Here is an 18,324-nt window from a genome sequence, read left to right as displayed (position 1 = left end):
GACCCTGGCATTCCCATTCCACGCACGCGTCTTCCTCGCAAGTGTGGAAACCCAGCCCTGGCCACTGACCTCCCTGAGGGCCCAACCAAAGCCAAGTTCAGGATCCTAGGTCCACAAAGTCCTTCAGTGGCACCCTTGACTGAGGAAATGGACATGAGACACACCTCTGGCACAGCACAGGGATGCCTGTTTTCAAAACGATTTTCGAGAAACTTTCAAATGTTTCTTCCCAAAAATACTTTTTTATTTATTAAACAATATATCCATAATCCATGATCCAAAAATACAGATATACATCTTTACATTATTTAATAAAAAGATTTACAATAGTATCTCTCCTTTACAAAGGGGACATAGGTAATAATTCCTTGAAAATAAAATGTGACATTCATGTTAAAGCTGCATCATCCTGATGGATGGAGCGTGGCGAGCAAACACCACAGCACATTCTGAGGGAAAAGACGCTCCTTAGACCTCCCCTGCTTTAAAGCTCCTCTCGGCATAGGCAGTGATGACCAACCTCTGCTCATGGAAAACAGGGTTTCAAAGCCTCAAATAAATGTCCCTCACTGTTTGATCTCAAACCCTGAAGACCTAACCTCCCAGCCTCATAACAGGGCCAACCCTGGCACCGTATCACACGGAGGAGTTGATCTCTGGACAGTGTTATTGCTTGAGGCATCCCTGCCAAGGCCTTCTGGGGAAAGGTGAGGGGCAGAAGACAAGGTGCTATGTGTGTACACAGGAGCAAACAGGCGGCCACTTCCCCAGCCATCCACAGGCCCTCACACCACATGGCTCTTCACTGTGGAGTGGAAGACACAGCCTGACTCTTCCCGACCTCACCCGCTGGACAGGCGAGTGGTCAGTACTGCTCGGACCATCACACCACTAGCATGTTCACAGATCTTGGGGCTCAGTTTTTTTATTAATTCATCATGCTTCTCCTATAAGAAACTGGAGAAATTCAAACTACTGATAATATGCACAGAAAATAAGGAAGGTGATTCCTCTCCTCTTAGCAAAACACTTACGTACTTATTAAGGAAGGGGAATGACAGAAGGAAGACCCAGCCTTGGCTGCCATGGTGACCTGTGGGGGTCACCCTACCCACTCTAAGCAGCAGGGATAGCTCAAGCGCCAGGCCTAGACGGGCAGGCATGAAAGAGTATCTGGTCCAAGGATGGAGACAGCCGGGGCTGCTGGGACGGTGCTCAGTGGCGCAGCAGCATGGCCTCTGTGTTTCTGCAGCACCCTAGCCAGAGCTGGTGGTAGGTACACTTTTCTTTGAATATCCTCCTTGCTCGGATAGTAACAATGGAACAAACACTCCATCGGAGTACCGGCAATGACCCAAAGGATTCTGCTTCCTGCTTCTTTTTTCCGTTTCGTTGCCAGGGACCAAACCTAGACCATCATTTTTGGAAGGCAGCTTTGCTCACCTCCATACAACCAATACCACACTGAGCTTCACACATGGTAAGCAAATTATTCCACCACAGAGTTAAATCCCCAAACCATGAATTCTGTCGTTTCCAAGCTATATGAATCTTATTTTGGTGACATTATTATAACTGTCAAAAGTAAATTTAAAAAAAAAAAAAGCAGATAATCATAGAAATTTGCAAAATAAATAAAAGTCCGAAGCCAGTACACAGGATGGCCCCAGGTGGAAGTCAGAGGAGAAGCCAGCATGAACTCAGGAAGCCCGAAGATGGATTTTAAGTAGCCTCTAGTGCCGCCACCAGGAAACACTCCTCTGCCTCAGGCTGAATCTCAGGTATTAAATCAGCTTCCAAGACAAGATCTGATTTAAACTTCTTGTGCTTCCAGAAATGATAAGAGGGTCAGACATTACAGGGGGCACCCACCTGTAATCCCAACATTTGATGGCTAAGGCAAGATGATTACTAGTTCAAAGGCAATCTGGGCTACATAATTAGGCCCCGCCTCCAAATAAATAAATAAATTAAATTAAATTAAAGGATGCACGAGACCTGACCCCGAGGACTGAAGAAAGAAAAAAATTAAAAAGATAAAAGAATGAAGAAAAAGGGCTGGGGATGGAACTCAATTTGCAGAATGCTTGCCTAGCATGCAAAGCTCTGGGTTGGAGCTGGGTGGTAGTGCACACCTTTAACAGACCGTGGCAGTGCACACCTTTAATCCCAGCACTGGAGAGGCAGAGGCAGGCAGATCTCTGTGAGTTCGAGGCCAGCCTGGGCTACAGAGCAAGTTCCAGGACAGCCCAGGACTACACAGAGAAACCCTGTCTCAAAAAAAAAGTTCTGGGTTTGGTCCCTAACACTGCAAAACCAGACCTGTTGGTGACACCAGTAACCTTAAATTTGGGAGGTATAGGAAGGAAGATCAAAAGATCAGTTATCTTCAGCTACATTGTGAATTCAAAGCTAGCCTAGGATACATAACACCCAGTCTTTAAAATAAAGAGAAAAGGAAAAAAATTTTCTGTAACTTATCCTCACAACCTTTAGTACAACAGAAGTCTAAGTTAAGAAATGAAAATGTCTAGCCTGTGGTGGTGGCATATGCATCTCTTTAATCTGAGCACTCCGGAGGCAGAGACAGGTGACTCTCTGAGTTCGAGGCCAGCCTGGTCTACAGAACTAGTTCCAGGACAGCCAGGGCTACACAGAGAAACCCTGTCTGGAAAAATAAAAAATAAAACAAAACAAAGAAAAATAATAATAATAAAATCAAAACCAAAAAACAACAACAAAAAGAAATGAAAATGTCTATCTAATCTGAATTTGAGAGGGGGTCCCCAAGAAGAAAACTAGCCCCTCAAGCCACAGGAACCGAATTTCCAAAGCTCTTCCTAGCTTGGAGACAAGCTCGGACAGTAGCCTAGCAGCTGCTGCCTAGGAAGGGTCCACATGGACCAACTTACTCAGTAGCACAAACACAAGCCATTCCTGTCTCCCTCTCTGGCTGGGACAGGCTGTGCAGGACGCCCTGTCCAGTAGAACATGACCGCGCCGGTATGATGTGGGGCAGACACAGCTCCTTCTTGCCTTGTTTCCATTCCTTGGATAGAGTGGGAGGGCAATCTCTCTATTTAGACATGACCATCTTAAAACAATGCACCTGTCGTCAGATAAAAACTGGCCTCTCCTTACACGGGAAATTGCGTAGCCCAGCTCTGTCCTGTGGGTCTTCTTCTGAGGCCAGGGACTGGCTCTCTTACCTCTCAGAGCCTGAGTGAGACACTGGAAAACATGCCAGAGGAATTCTAAGTCTAAGGAAGCTCTCAGGATCCTGTCACACGTAAGGAGCCACCCCAGATGCATCTCCACAGGCCCTGTGTATACACCCCCCACCCCCAACTATCTCCAAAGGACAGTTCAACACTGGTTTTGTGGACACTGGTTAAACAAAGAGTACACTCTAGTTCCCTACCTTCATTCCAGAACTGCTATTGGACATACAGATTCACAAATCATGTCACATAATTGTAGTCCCCTTGAATGGAAGCTGCTGGTCTAGTGGGATGCAACATAGCAGAGTTCTAAAATTAGCTCACAGTAGACAGACTCACTTCATAGACACACAGACCCATGACCTTCATGCTATTACAATAATTTCATCTTCACAGTTAAAAAAAAAAAAGAAGTTAGGAATTCCCAGAGAGGTGGAAGCTCAGCCTGGCTGTTTATCCGCAGATGGGCGGTGCTGGTTGATAACGGACAGTCCGAGGCTAACGGAAGCTTACCCTCCAGGGGGGGCTGGAGGGTCCCCCTGAAAAGGTGGTGGTGCACGATGAAACAGAGGGCGCTTCCACCGGGGAAGAGCCCCAGTCCCTTCCAGACACATCCGAGGTATGTTGGCCAGGAGCCCCTGGTCTTCGGTCAGGGTCGGAGCACAGCACGGGGCAGCGCCTGACAAGACTCTGCTCACAGAGCAACAGCCCTGCTTCCGGGGTGCCGCGGGACAGTCCAGGAAAACCTGGACCCTCAAGGCTGACCCTCGAGTCCCCGGACAGCGCAGGACACCAGGTTAGAATGTGTCCACCCTGCACCACGCAGCACTTTGCCTACAACCCAGACTGACACTCACCACAGGCCACGTTTCCGACATTCTCAGTGCTGGGAGGAGGCTGCAGGAGTGGGGAGCCTGCGTGTGAAGTCACTGTGGCAAGTCCCTGCGAGACTGTTCTGTGCAAACGGTGCAGTGGCTTCCTAGTTTGGGAAACATCCAAAATCATAACTGGCCACTGAATTATTAAATATCAGTTGAAATAAGGTAGTTTTAAAATGAAAGATAATATTGCAACATGAGTGAAGAAATATATTAGCTTGCTCTGCAGTCTGGCACAGCCTCTCCGTTACTTCTTCTTCCTCTTTTCCTGAACACATCGTGGACAGAACCTGTCACGAGAAAGACACGGGGATCAGCCTTCGGCATCGTTTCTCCTGGCACACAGGACACCCAAGGATATACTTTCTATATCCCCCAGGGTAGCTGGACTCTGGTAAGATCACTACACCAGGTGAGAGCGGCAGTCTGTCGTGAGGAAAGCTGGCTTCTGAAACGCTAACTTGTGCGTATCTGAAGTTGACCAGTACGTATCAGCACAGCCTTGTGATCAGGTTGATAAGGCTGGTCATAATATGAGGTGCCCGCTATGGAGGTGACACCAATGGCTGGCTGGCAGACTGGACATGCTGAAGATCCTACATGCAGACATGGGCCCGAGAAGCCTGTGGACAGCACACTGCACCGGGCGCTGGAGCCTGTGTGGGTCACACAGGTCCCGGTGCTGTGGGTCAACCACATATCAGAGCCTCAGGCAACGTTCATGGACACTCGAGAACAGAGCAGCCACTCATGATCCAAAGGGACATTCTAGGGAGGTTTCCATGTGGCAGACAGCTCTCTGGCACGTTACAGCTGACGTCACTTTCCCTCTGAGCACCAACCTGTGTGTGCTAGTGACCGGGTCAGTTAGGAGCTGTGTGTCCCTTTGAGGAAGCCCATCCTGGTAACCTACAGAAAGACACAGTGGGACCCCACGCCCTAGTTCTTCTGTCTGGCTTTGGGCCTAGCACATCGGGCAGCTGCCAGGCTTACAGACTCTCTAAGGTTGATGTGACACCACAACAGCATGGCCAGAGCTGTCATAGGCCCCACCTGGAAATCCTGTAAACGCCATGTCCAACTTGAACTTGAAGTCAGATGCCACGGTCTCACATGAGTCTGCTTTCTTCCCTTTCCTCAGCAGAGTAAACACTATCCATCACAGCCTAGCCACACGCCCGCTCTCACACGCCCACTGCCGGGGCAGCCACACACCCGCTCTCACACACCCACTGCCGGGGCAGCCACATGCCCGCTCTCACACACCCACTGCCGGGGCAGCCACATGCCCGCTCTCACACACCCACACTCCCACAAGGCACAGGCACAGCCAAGGCACCTGCCATACGGTTCCTGTAACATGAGGTAAGGAGCCATGCGCAGTAGGTATTACCAGAGGTAGGATGGAAACAAGACCACACAAGCCTCCCGTGCTCTGTTAGGTGGAGCCCCCTGGAAGGGAGCGCACAGATTCTACAGCTACTTCTCGTGTTCTTCCTAATTCCCATTTTTCCCTGATGACAGTAACCTGCTCTTCTGTCCTCACTTAAAATACCGTCTACCCAACATGGCGCCAGAGGGCAGAGGGGACATAGTTCAGGGGCACGGCACTGTCCCGGTATACTGGATGCACACTGGGGTGCAGGCAGGGAGCCCTTCCTCCGAGGGCGGTAGTGTGGATACTATACACACCCAGGTAAGCATAGCAGCAGATCTCCCTCTGTAAGTGTACCGCCGCCACCACCGCTAAAGCCCCCCTCCCCAGCCAGGGCCAACGCTGCAGGAATATGGAGACACGCAACAGGACCCAGAGCACCAGACAGGCAGGCTCGCCCGAGACTGCAGTCACCCCATACTAACCACTTTCCTTTGGGCTTTGTGGTGAGATCCACGCAGGCAAAGTGAAACCACTCAATTGGGCACTGCAAAGCAAGGGGAAAGCCGCGTCACACCCGTGCGCTCCGTACGTCAGACACAGAAAGGCTAGCGCCCCCCCTCTTTGCGCGGTGTGTCCCGGGGACACTCACATCTGGATTGTCACAGCCGATCATCTCCCCGTAGGACACCTGGTGGCACAGGCAGTATGTGGGCTCGTTCGGATCCACGGGCATGTCCAGCACGTCAGAGGGGTGCACAGAGAGGATGCTGTCCGTGAACTCAGACCTGGGGAGAGAGAGAGAGGATCGCCGCCGATCAGGGCAACAGGAGGAAGGCAGGAGACGCTGCTGAGGCCAGATTGCAGCCCTTCCGCCAATTCCGCCAATGGCCCAGGGCTCCTCTACACTGGAACCAGAGATGCTTGAGGTTCCAAGGAAAGAATCCACAATGACTCAGAACTAAAGATCCATCACTCATAAGCTTGCTTCTGATTTTCTTGTCAATGGAACCTGGGAACAGTCCTAATACCTGTCACAGAGATACATTCTCAAGGATAACCTCAAAACCTTCCAGCCAAATCTCTCCTAAGAATTTATAGTGAGAATGATATGGTATGCTAATTATCAGGTGAAGAGATTCCCTTGGACTATTACCAGCCACAAACCTAGGGGCAGCAGCAGACACCAAGCAGAAATCACGCTACCCTCATACCAGCAGAGGCCCCAGAGGCAGGCAGTGGGGTGTGAGACTGCTAACAGCGTTCACCAGCAACTAAATCCAACACCAGCCACTGCTGTCTACTGGGGACAAATAGCCACTCCAACAAGATAAAGCTGCAGCTTTCTCTGGGCCTCCCTTCTGTGTTGGCTGCCACCTCCTGGTAGGGACAAGAACACGAGCCCCCTGCCAGCAGATAGCTAACATTTGAGAAGAGTCTATCTGTGTCTCACCCAGGGCTGACCTCACGGTTGAGGCACTCACCAGTTCTGCCATAACCAATGGATATCTTCTCCTCTACAGAGGCCCACAGAGGCTATCTAGTGAGACCTTACTCAGGGTCAGAGAATCTGAGCTTGCTTTATCCAGCAGGGCTGCATAATGGGATGATTTGGCCAGGGGTGTGGTTACCAAGTATATGGAAGGGTCCACACTTGGCTGTATAGTGTGCCTTGATCTTGCAAGGGGGAGGTCTTTTGCCTCTCCCCTTGGCATATTATAAAAAGCCCTTTTGAATACAGCTCTGGGCAGCTAGGTATTGACCCAGGGCCCTCCTGAAGCTACCCTGTGTCTCTGTCTCTCTCCTTGTCATCTAGGTCTATCTTTCTACCTAGTATTTCCTCACTCCTCTCTCCTCCACCCAAGAACCCTTCGATAGGTGGGAGCAGGTCAGAACTAGGCTCCCAGAGACTCTCACACTCCTCCCTTGAGAAGAGACAGTGTTTCCTCTACAACTACCCAGGAACCCTCACCCCAAACCATATACTAGCAGCCCCTTTTAGCCTCCTTTGGGTTCCAGGTATCAACCGAGTAACCTTACCCATCTGCCCACCAGGCTAACAAGAGCCAGCTTGGTACACACTATCCTGCTCACTTCCTAATGCCCAAAACCGCCTCTAGGTCTCTGAACAGCAACCTATCGAGAATCCTACCCCTTCACCCTCCCTTACAACTGCTGCCTACAAAGCCCAGCCCCACCCTTCACTGTAGAGCAGGACACTGAACTTACTCTTTGCATATATTTTTCAAATAATCATGTAACTATAGGGCAGTCCAGACAGTACAATCCCTATACCTGCTGTGATCTTTTGTTTGTGCTTTAACAAATAAAGCTTGCCTGAAGATCAGAGGGCAGAGCTAGCCACTAGGTAACCATAGAGGCCAGGCAGTGGTAGCACACACCTTTAATCCCAGCACTTGGGAGGAAGCAGGAATATCAGAAGTTTAAGGCCACCCTGGGCTGCGCAAGACTAGTGGAAAAGAGAAACAGCCAAGCAGTGGTGGCACACACCTTTGATCCCAGCACTTGGGATCTCACACCTTTAATCCCAGTACTAGGGGGGGTGGAAACAGGAAATAATATGGCTGGGTGGAGAAGTCCTGGAGGTAAAAAGTATCTCTAACTGAGCGGTAGTGGCACATGCCCTTCACCCCAGCAAAGGCCAGCCTGGTCTACAGAGCTAATTCCAGGACAGCCAAGGCCATGCCGAGGAACCCTATCTTAAAAAAAAAAAGTCTCTCTAGTAGCTGGCTCCTTTACTGATCTTTCAGCATTTACCCTGATATCTGGCTCCGGGACCAATTATGATTGGTGCTACAACCTGTAACACCACTATCCCTACCCACCCCTAAACTAGGAATGTAGAGTGATAAATAAATATGGCCAGTTCCCAGGAGGACTATGTCTGCAGAAGAAGCCTGGGCTCCTAGCCTCTGAATTCCTCAGTGTTTCCCCAGGCCACTGCAGTTGCTGCATAGACAGGTCGGTGTGTAAACTACATTCTAGTCTAGCACCTTGGAGGCCTCTCCTTAGCAGGTAAGCCATGCTTTCACAGAAATGTCATACAAACACATGAGTCCAAGTGCTCTACAATACTGCTTTCAAGCAACTCCCAAGAGGTTCAAGGAGGAAACTTCCTTCAAGACCCGTGACACTCTGTGCCTAGCATCTTGACCTCCATGGTCTCTGTGTGGCCTACTGTCAATGGACACCATGCAGTCCCCTCTGAGACAGCAAACCTGGCCCAGAAGTGTGCCTGCCTCTGCTGCTCAATTCTAACAGCTATATGGAACTTTCCCATAGGAAACTCCACCATTCAGCTCTCATAGGAAGCCACAGCCATTCAGCTATCATGGGACCTGCAGCTCAGAATCCCCAGGTTCGGTCAGTCAGTCACGGGGACACCCATCTTTAATACAGCACCTAGAAAGCTGAGGCAGGAAGATCCTGAGTTCAAAGCCTTTATAGCCTGAACTATAAAGGAAGTTCAAGGGTAGCTTGTACATACTAGGACCTCATCTCTGAAATAGGAAACCAAACACAGAGGAGAGTAGAAGAGGCTGAGAAGACCACCTAGTTAGCAGCACCCCACAGGCAGCCTCTGTCCCCGGGGCATGTTGACTTGCTCTGGCCTTTGGCTAGGGAAGCTCCTCTCCACAGATGTGTCCAGGAAAGCTCCCTCCAGACATGACTGCCCATGGGCTTCCCTAACAATCCAGGTAACCCAGAAGGGACTTGGCTGCTTACCCAAACTTTAGGATAAGGACTGCAGAAGAAACTGACCCCTTGGGTCTCACAGGCATGCCTTGGCGTGCCAGAAAACCAGGCCCTGGGGCAGCCAAGGAGCTGAATGAACCTTAGCTTATAGGACCTTACATGGGAAACAGATGGGGTCTGGCAGTCATTTAGGAAAGTACCTCTCCTTGATATCCATCCTCTGGTCAAGTGGCCACTGAGCCACAGGAACCTGACAGAGCACGGCTCCAAGTCCCCTATGGAAAATGATGGTCACCACCAAGCTATAACTGAAACATTTAGTCCATCTCATCTAGGTCATGAAGAAAACCACAGGCTAGGGGCAAAGACTGTGCAGAACTCCAGACAGAAACAGGCAGGAAGTCTGTGTAAGCTTCAGGTCCTGAAGCCACACCAAGTGCCCACCCTGACACAGCAAGCCCAGAATTTCAGGGCCCTGGGCTACCTCTGGATGCCTACTCTGTGGAAGTCGATCTGTGCACCAGATGTCAAGGCCCGAGCACACCCCTTCTTCCAGCCGTCTCTCCTGTCTGAGCATGTGCAAATCAGGACCGTGGCTGCACTGCCATTCAGGGGCCAGAGAGGAAACGGACCAACACCAAGTCAATACAGAACAGGTACGCTACCACTGCCACCACCGCCACCGCCACCACTGCCAAAGCCACCACCCAGCCACTACCGCAGCGAGCCCAGCACGCACGCAGGTCAGAAAGCAGTGACTGTCTCTTAAGCATCAGACGTAACATGATGGCTCCCATCAAGGGAGAAACAGCCTGCCTCATCTGTGAGTTTTTAGGAGCAGTTACAATGCCTGTCTCACACCTGAGGCCTTGGGGGGATGCTCCAACCAGTGGGTGCTGGCTTCCCCCACACCGAGATCCCTGTACTGGGCTCCTCATGCTGAGGACACTCTGTGAAACACTCAGTGAAGAAGACACCAGCAACAATGTCTGTGCAAACCCCAAAGCACGGCCTCGGGGTTTTGGAGAAGGAAGGAGCAGAGACATCATGCTGCCTTCCCACGAGTCAGAAATGCAAAGCTCAAAAAACCCTTAGAGGCAGCAAGACCCTGGAGTGATAGAGCTGGGTGATTTGTAGCAGGAGAGGTGCTTTCCATCTGTTAGATCTGGCAGGAAGGGTGGCCTAGCTATCAACATAACACTTTAGGACCTACATGTGGTAGCCATGTACACCCAGGCTATGTGCTGAATATGAGAACAAAATGAGCTATATGCCAACAAAGGCAGAGTGACAAGTCCCTCAGCTCTAGAGTCTGTGAGACCAGATACAGTCTTTCGAGATATTAAGGTTGACAGAAAAGAACTTTAAATAGCTATCATAAGTAAGTTAATGCTCAGCACTTGGGATGCTAGAATTCAGGATACATTGCCAGTTTTTTGTTTTGTTTTGTTTTGTTTTTTTGGGGCAGGGTTTCTCGGTATCACTTTGGAGCTATCCTGGAACTCGCGCTGCAGACCAGGCTGGCCTCGAACTCACAGAGATATCTACCTGTCTCTGCCTCCCAAATGCTGGGATTAAAAGCATATACCACCACTGCCTAGCTGGTCCACTGCTTTTTAGCCAAAGAGTAAGACCTTATCTCATTTAAAAAAAAAAAAGTTAAAAGAATTATGAGATGAGTAAATGGATAGAAATAGGGATCATTTTCAAAAAAAGGAGCCAAATTTATATTTTTAAAAAGGGAATCAATTCAAATGGGTGCTCCAGAACTGACAACTACCATCTGTGATATCGACACAAGTTGCTAATCTACAGTCCAATCCTCTCCCACCATGAGCAGACACCTGTAACCATAGCTGCACAGACAGCATGGCCCACTGGTGGAAGTCAGATCCACACAGATTCAGCCTCAGTGCACATGAGACAATCCCTAAGATCACAACAGAATTCTACTTAGCAGCACTGTTTAGACCTCAGCTTCTTAAACTGTGGGTCACAAACCCTAAACTACTGAATGTGATGGGGGAGGGAGGTGTCTCAGAAAATCTGACAACAGTATAAGGTTTCAGAATATTCAATAACCGAACCCTAGTCATCAAAATATCAATCAACTCTTCTTGTATATTAGTGAGACCAGCCTTAATATTATACATCCCAGGGGCTCAAGAGAAAGAACTACTAATGGTGAGGACTATTTTCGGGAAATAGAATCTCAGCACACTGAGCTCTATAGTCCACTTGCTTTAATTCCTCTGGCATAACATCCTATTTACACAGCTTCAGTTCTGTTCTCGTGCCTAGCTCCTTTCTTGCCTGATTTCTCTCTATATTTATCTACTGCTCCCTCTAAGTTCTATCTTAATTCTCTCGTCTTAACTCTGCTTCATCTAGGTTCTTTTCAGCTTGTTCTTACCCAGCTAGTACTTCCCCATCTGACTCTTCCTCATCTTCCATCTCATTCCTCTAGTCCTCTCTTCTAGCCCTTCAATCTAGTTCTTCCCCATCTCAGTTTGTTCCTCTCAAGTTCTTACCCATCTAGTTCTTCCATTCTCTTTTCTCTTCTCCGTCCTGTTCTTCCCTTCTACAGAAAATACATCTTTTCTTCCCCTGGGCACGTGGTTCCCTGCCTCTTCAGGAAATGTTGTTTTATCTCTCACCTTGATATACAAAAACCTCTTTTGTTCTCAGTCAAATACTCTGGAGAACCACTAGGCCTCCTCAAGGCCAGGGGATGGTCTGGGATTAGCACAAGAAACAAAGCTAGGCGTCTCCCGCCCACCCGCTTGTCTCCTAAGCTCAGCAGGGCAGTCAGTAACTTAGTAGGTTCAGCAGGTCTGGGGAGCTGAACTGTTTACCAATTGGTCTGGGCACGCAAGGATTTCATAGCAGAAGACAGCTGAAACATTAAAGGCTGGGTAACACCAAATATTCATAATAAATGGCTTTGCCTTTTGACAGACCCTTGGCCGGTCAAAGTTCAGCTTTAATACACAGCTGAATCTCTAGGATATATTCTTGTGGCCCGCAAGAAACTCTGAAAAGCAATGAGGATGTTCTATATTCTCCAGTACCAAATATCAAGCAAAGACAATTCTTCATGTAGAAACAAAAACCTTAATATATATTATATATGTATATATTATATGTATGTCAAAGAATTTTATTTTAAAATAAATTTCTGTATGATGTATTATCAGCCCTCTTATATACCTATTTTTTCTGTGTGTTTTCTGTGTGTCACAAGTAGACAAGTTCAAGAAGCCCCGGTCCAGAGACTACGAGCAAGAAGTACAGGAATGCCACAGACTCATGTGAAATCACGCTCTCGTGGCTGTGCAAATTAGCGAGGCACTGTAGTCATCCAAATTGTCTGTTCAAACCCCGAAGCACGGCCTCTGGGTTTCGGGGAAGGGGCAGAGACATCCTGCTGCCACCCCATGGGCCAAAATTAGCAAGCCCCTGCAGTCAAAAAGTAAAATGATGACAAAAGAAAGAGGTTGCCGGGCGGTGGTGGTGCACGCCTTTAATCCCAGCACTCGGGAGGCAGAGCCAGGCGGATCTCTGTGAGTTCGAGGCCAGCCTGGGCTACCAAGTGAGTTCCAGGAAAGGCGCAAAGCTACACAGAGAAACCCTGTCTCGAAAAACCAAAAAAAAAAAAAAAAAAAAAAAAGAAAGAGGTAAAGATGGGCTGGGACCTACTTCAGTTGGCAGAGTACCTTCCTAGAACGCAGAGCCTTGGGTCTGATCCCAACGGCGGCATAAACCAGCCACGACAGCACTCGCCTGCACTCCAGTGCTTAGGAGGGCTGAGGAAGGAAGGTCCTTAGTTCAAGGGCAGCCTGGGCCATCTACCGAACCTTATTCCAAAACACCAAAAGATAAGATAAAATAAAATAAAAGCCACAACCACACTGGGAGGACTGGGGTGTAGCTTAGTGACAGATCAAGTGTCCATGCACCAAGAGGTTCAGTGATCGAGTTTCCTGCCCCCCCTTTTGTCAAGGACCAGCTTCCCCAGCCTTCCCCAGCACTTAGGGTCTCCTGACTTCACCATTTTCCCTTTAGTCCAAACACCACTTCAGTGAAATAGCACAATGCCTCTGCAGGAAGCAACAGTGGGAGACTATCTTGAAGGATTTCAAGATAAATGACGTGTGTGAACGCACTCACATAGTTCAACAGCAACTATGTATGGAACACACAGCAATGTATAAAACCATCACCAACAGTAAGTTCGGCTACTGAAAAAGCGGCTTCAGCAGAGCACTGTCAGTAAGTACCCAGCGTTCTCCTGACCCCAAGGGTGGTACCCACATGACTTCCGAGGAGGGGTCTGGCCTTCTGCACACAGGCGCTCAGACTCCTGCAGCCCCCTGGTCACTGTGACAGCCCAGGATATGAAGATACTGTCCAAGGACCATTGTGTGCCTGGACTGGCTCAGCATGTGTGAAGTACCGGGGTACTGGTACTGAGGGAGTCCCCCAGGCGCATTCTCCCTGTTGCTCAAAAGATGGTGTTCCATTGGGAAAAGGGGGCAGAAAACCTCTTACCCGCTTTTATGCTTCTTTTTCTTTGGAGTGTCCTCTTCTGATGTCCTCCTGCCTCGGCCCCGGGAGCTTCTCTTTTCTTTCTGACTCCGACCTTCTGAAGGACAAAGACCCCCATTATTATCACAGCACAGACCACAGTGGAGCAAGAGTCACCCAGATTCATTCACCATCATGTGACTAACACATTTAGATCAAAGCCTTTAAAACTGCAATCATTAACAGACAGAACATCGGTCAACTTGCTTTTCAAGCTTCGTGATCCAGTGCTTTCAAAGTCACTTCCGTCCATTCTGTCCTTCAGGTCAGCCTCAAAGCGCGCCAGGTCAGCATCAAGTCTTCGGATGTGTTTATCCACCTGCGAAAGGACACTTGAACACGTGACTTCACAGAAAAACAAAGGCTGGATGCAGCTCAGGGGCTCAGCATTTGCCTGGAATGTACAAGGCCCTGGATTAGATTCCCCAGCACCCCGAGAAAACACAAACAAACAAAAAATGGTTTTACCAACAAGCAAGGAAAACAGGACCCCAAAAAAACCAAAATCGTAGGAGCAGGCCCAGTGGAAGACCTCCAATGTGTCTTCTCTCTGGGTGCTCCAAACTCCCACCCTGGATACACGTTTCCATAGACCTTTTTCCTCCTGTGGCCTGGAAGGCAGGGGCGGGAGCCTGCACGCTGACCCTCCGCTCACCATCTCGTAGGTCTGCATGGCCAGCTGCACCTTGTCATCACTGTACTCCTTGCACTTGCTGTAGGCGCTCTGGATCTTCTGCAGGTGCGCCACGCGCTGCTCTGAAGACAGAGTCTTCACCGTGGAAATGTACTCTGCAGCCAGGATGTCGATCTCGGCTTTCTTATCTAACGGGGACAGGGCAGAAGTGGAAGCAGGAGGTAGAGTGCCGTGCATCCAGGATGCTGGCAGGAACGCCGCTGGCCATGTCGGCGTGCACTTTCTAGTACGGCAACTTACCCAGGACAGACCCAGCACAAGTACTGTCCAGCAAGTAGTCAAACTGCCCTGACTCTCCTGAACAGTAAACTTTGTGGTCATCTTGCCTAGCTCCTGGTGTACAACTAACTCCGTCACATACCAGAGGAGAAGCACACAGGTACCAGAATACACGCAGGAAAACACACACAGCAGCCAAAAGCAAGACAAAACATAAACATCCAACCCACAGAATGGCTAGTAAGCAAGGTCTGTGCTCCATCCGTACATACCACCTAGAGCATAGGGAATAACTAGTGACTCACAACCCTATGGTTGAATCCAATGATGCTGACAGTGAACAACAGAGCAAAACATGTAGAAACACCCTGCATGCTTCCATTAACGCCGACGGCAGACACACACAACTCTGCTCTAACCAAGAAGTGGAACTTCAGATTGACAACCGTTAGCATTCAGTTCAGAACAAACTATTTCACACACAAAATCAATAGCAATGGCATATAAAATTGCCTTCCACACACAAATCTTTTGCTTAAGACCTGAGTTGCACCTCCACCCAAGATAGTTCATTACAGGTGTAAACACCCCAAAACTGAAAAACATAAAAATCCAATACTACTGGCCGAAAGCATTCTGAATAAGGACTACTCAACTTATAAACAGTGCGGATAGGGATATTTCTAAAGGAGAAAAGCAACAGATATTCTGACTGAAAAGGACAATAGTTGGAAAGCTTTGACAAGAATCATGTAGGAAGCCAGGAGACAGGCGAGGGAAATGGCTACCTCTTAGTGGGTAAAGGAATTGCTGTGAAGGAAGACATGAGTCCAAATCCCCCAGAAGCCACTTGAAAGCCAAGTGTGGTAGCATGTGCATCTGTAATTCCAGCGCACTTACTGGGAGATGGGCGCCCGAGACTGGAAAAATTCCAGCTAGCCTGGTACATGCAGCAGTGAACAAGAAAAGAGACCTTGTCTCAAAGGAGGTGGAAGGTGAGGTCTGAACCCAAGGCTGTCCTGTCCTCTGACCCCTACACATCCCCACATATGTATACACACATATCACATACGTACACACACAAGAGTAAAAAAGAATAAGGAACTATAGCTAAGTTAAAAGTACCAGCACTCTCCCCTAACCCTACACTCCCCTAGGCCACAGAAAAAGATGCTGTCTCAAAATTAATAAACAAGTAAGTACCTGAGATGGGCATGGTGGCACACACCTTTAATCCCAGTATTCAGGAGGCAGAGGAGGTGGATCTCTGTGAGTTTGGGATTGGCTGGTCTACACAGCCAGTTACAGTCCAGCCAAGGTTAGATAGCAAGACCTTATCTCAACAAACAAACAAATGCGGGGTGGCAGTGGCACCCATCTTTAATCCCAGCACTTGGGAAGCAGAGGCAGGCGGATCTCTGTGAGTTCAAGCCCAGTCTGGTCCACAGAGTGAGTTCCAGGACAGCCAAGGCTACCCAGAGAAACCCTGTCTCACAAAAACCAAGTACCAGCACTCCCTCCAAGACACTGTACGATGCAAATCCTGTGCTATACAAGGTCCCTTCAGACTCTCTAAGATACCCCACGTCCTTTACTCACTCTCTCTCTGACCAATGGTCAAAACCCGGCTCAGGCTATACCCACCTTCTGTTCTCTGGTCGAGCTCTCGCATCAGCTGGAAGTTCCTTTGAAGTTCACAGGGAAGGTTCTCAATGCCTGAAAGAAACATGAAAGCATGTACTTCTTGGTAGACAAAAATCTGCCTCCAGGGAAGGAGAGATGGCTCAGCTGTTAAGAGTACTTGGGAGGCAGAGCCAGGCGGATCTCTGTGAGTTCAAGGCCAGCCTGGTCTACAAAGTGAGTAAAGGAAAGGCGCAAAGCTACACAGAGAAACCCTGTCTCCAAAAACCAAAAAAAAAAAGCCAGGCGTTGGTGGCGCACGCCTTTAATCCCAGCACTCGGGAGGCAGAGCCAGGCGGATCTCTGTGAGTTCGAGGCCAGCCTGGGCTACCAAGTGAGCTCCAGGAAAGGCGCAAAGCTACACAGAGAAACCCTGTCTCGAAAAAAAAAAACAAAAAAAAAAGGAAAATAGGGCTGAAGAAATGGCTCAGAGGTTAAGAGCACTGGCTGCTCTTCCAGAGGTCTTGAGTTCAATTCCCAGCAACCACATGGTGACTCACAACCATCACCCTCTTCTAGTGTACAGGTATACATGCAGAGCATTCAAACATAAACTATAAATAATTTAAAAAAAAAAAAAAAAAAAGAGTGAAAAGCAATCCCCCTCTCAATTCCCACCAGGAGTCAATCTCATAAATATAAGGAGGAAGACATGCCTGGGATGTCAAAGATCAATCCGTTATTCAGGACATCCTCCCTTGCCGGACTGGCTTGTGGCAGCATGAGTTCCCGCGAAAAGAGCGCACCCCGCTAGCCTAGCGCTCCCTACTATGGTTCCAAACGCGAACACCAGCAGCAGGTTAGGAAGGGGCGGACCTCCCCCAGGCAAGACTGAACTGGAGGGGAGGGGACCGGGGCGTGGTCAGCGTCGGGGGTGTGGCCGCAGCGGAGAGGGCGGGCTGAGCCGCCGGCCCCGCCCCTCCGTGACGCACCTGGAATTGGCGCGGCGGAGGCGGCGGGACCCCGCGCCGCGCCCCACGCCCTCCATCCACGGCCCCGCCCCAGACCGGCCGTGAGCCCCCCACTATCCCCAAGACCAGTCCCCGTCCGCGACCGCACCCCGGGGCCCCGCACGGGTCGCGGTGGGCCAGGGGCGGCGGCGGCGCAGAACCCGCGAGGGCGGCGGCTCGGCCAGGGTGCTTACTGTCCAGATAGTGCTCCAAGTACATGGCAGTCGCCATCTTCGCTGCGGCCACGCTCGGGGTCTGCGCGAGCGGGCGGTGCCGCGGACTCGGGGCGGGGCGGCGCCGCGCGCTCACTATTCATGAGCCGCGCGCGCCGATTGGCCCCGAGGAGGGGCGGGGCCCGGCGGGGGCCCGCCCCCATGCTTCCGGCCGGCTGCGGTAGCCGGGCGGCGCTGTGGGGCTTTCCCTGAGGGAGTCCGGGTGGGCGATGGAGTCCGATCGTGGCTTGCGGGGCGGAAGCTACGCCTGCTGCTGCTCCCGCCGAGTCCCAAGCCTTTGGCGGTGCCCTGTCGGGAGCGCTGGACTGGGGGATGACCCCGCTGCGCGTGCGCTGGCTCCGCGCTGCACCTTCCAGCCCACGCCTGCCTCTCTGCCGCTGTGCCCGCCTTGTTCAGACCCTGGGGGCTGGCGGAGCCCAGAGCCCGCGCGAGCTGCCTGCCCGTGGTTTCTGGAAACTGGCAGCGTGGTCGTCCAGGAAGGAGACCTCTTCCCCCACCCACCACCCACCCCCGACCCCAACACACACACACACACACACAGGCCTTGGTTAACACTGATCCCCTTTGTGGCTATCTAGTCCCTCGAAGGGGTGTGCCCACACCGGACCTGCGTGTCTTGACCCGCACTTGATGAAGCCATGCATGTCTAGATGCCAGCAGAAAAAATACCTGGAAAAGCAGGGCGTGGTGGCAGGTGCCTTTAAACCCAACACTCAGAGGCAGAAGCAGGTGTGTATCTCCATGAGTTCAAGGCCTGCCCTCACCTATGT

General features: G+C 50.3%; 1 protein-coding gene across 4 annotated transcripts; it reads right to left on the bottom strand.

The window, feature by feature from the left end:
* Positions 1-222: 222 nt before the first annotated feature.
* On the bottom strand, positions 223-17,609 carry Ing5 (inhibitor of growth family member 5). 4 transcript variants are annotated; one of them, XM_076549684.1, is made up of 8 exons: positions 17,516-17,609; positions 16,336-16,407; positions 14,434-14,600; positions 13,986-14,097; positions 13,743-13,836; positions 6,127-6,262; positions 5,960-6,021; positions 223-4,389 (listed from the first exon to the last, which is right to left on the bottom strand). In XM_076549684.1, the coding sequence occupies exons 1-8, from the start codon at positions 17,550-17,552 to the stop codon at positions 4,347-4,349; spliced, it is 723 nt and encodes a 240-aa protein (XP_076405799.1). In that variant the 5' UTR covers positions 17,553-17,609; the 3' UTR covers positions 223-4,346. The 4 variants fall into 4 exon arrangements, with proteins under 4 accessions (XP_076405799.1, XP_076405800.1, XP_015863471.2 ...); XM_076549685.1 differs by having other exon boundaries at positions 13,743-13,833; XM_016007985.3 differs by lacking the exon at positions 17,516-17,609 and adding an exon at positions 17,028-17,175 and having other exon boundaries at positions 4,079-4,389.
* Positions 17,610-18,324: the final 715 nt, after the last annotated feature.

Source organism: Peromyscus maniculatus, chromosome 13, assembly GCF_049852395.1.
Source record: "Peromyscus maniculatus bairdii isolate BWxNUB_F1_BW_parent chromosome 13, HU_Pman_BW_mat_3.1, whole genome shotgun sequence".
In the NCBI taxonomy this organism is placed as follows: Eukaryota; Metazoa; Chordata; class Mammalia; order Rodentia; family Cricetidae; genus Peromyscus; species Peromyscus maniculatus.
Note: the sequence above shows the minus strand (reverse complement) of the source record. Positions and strands in the feature narration are given on the sequence as shown.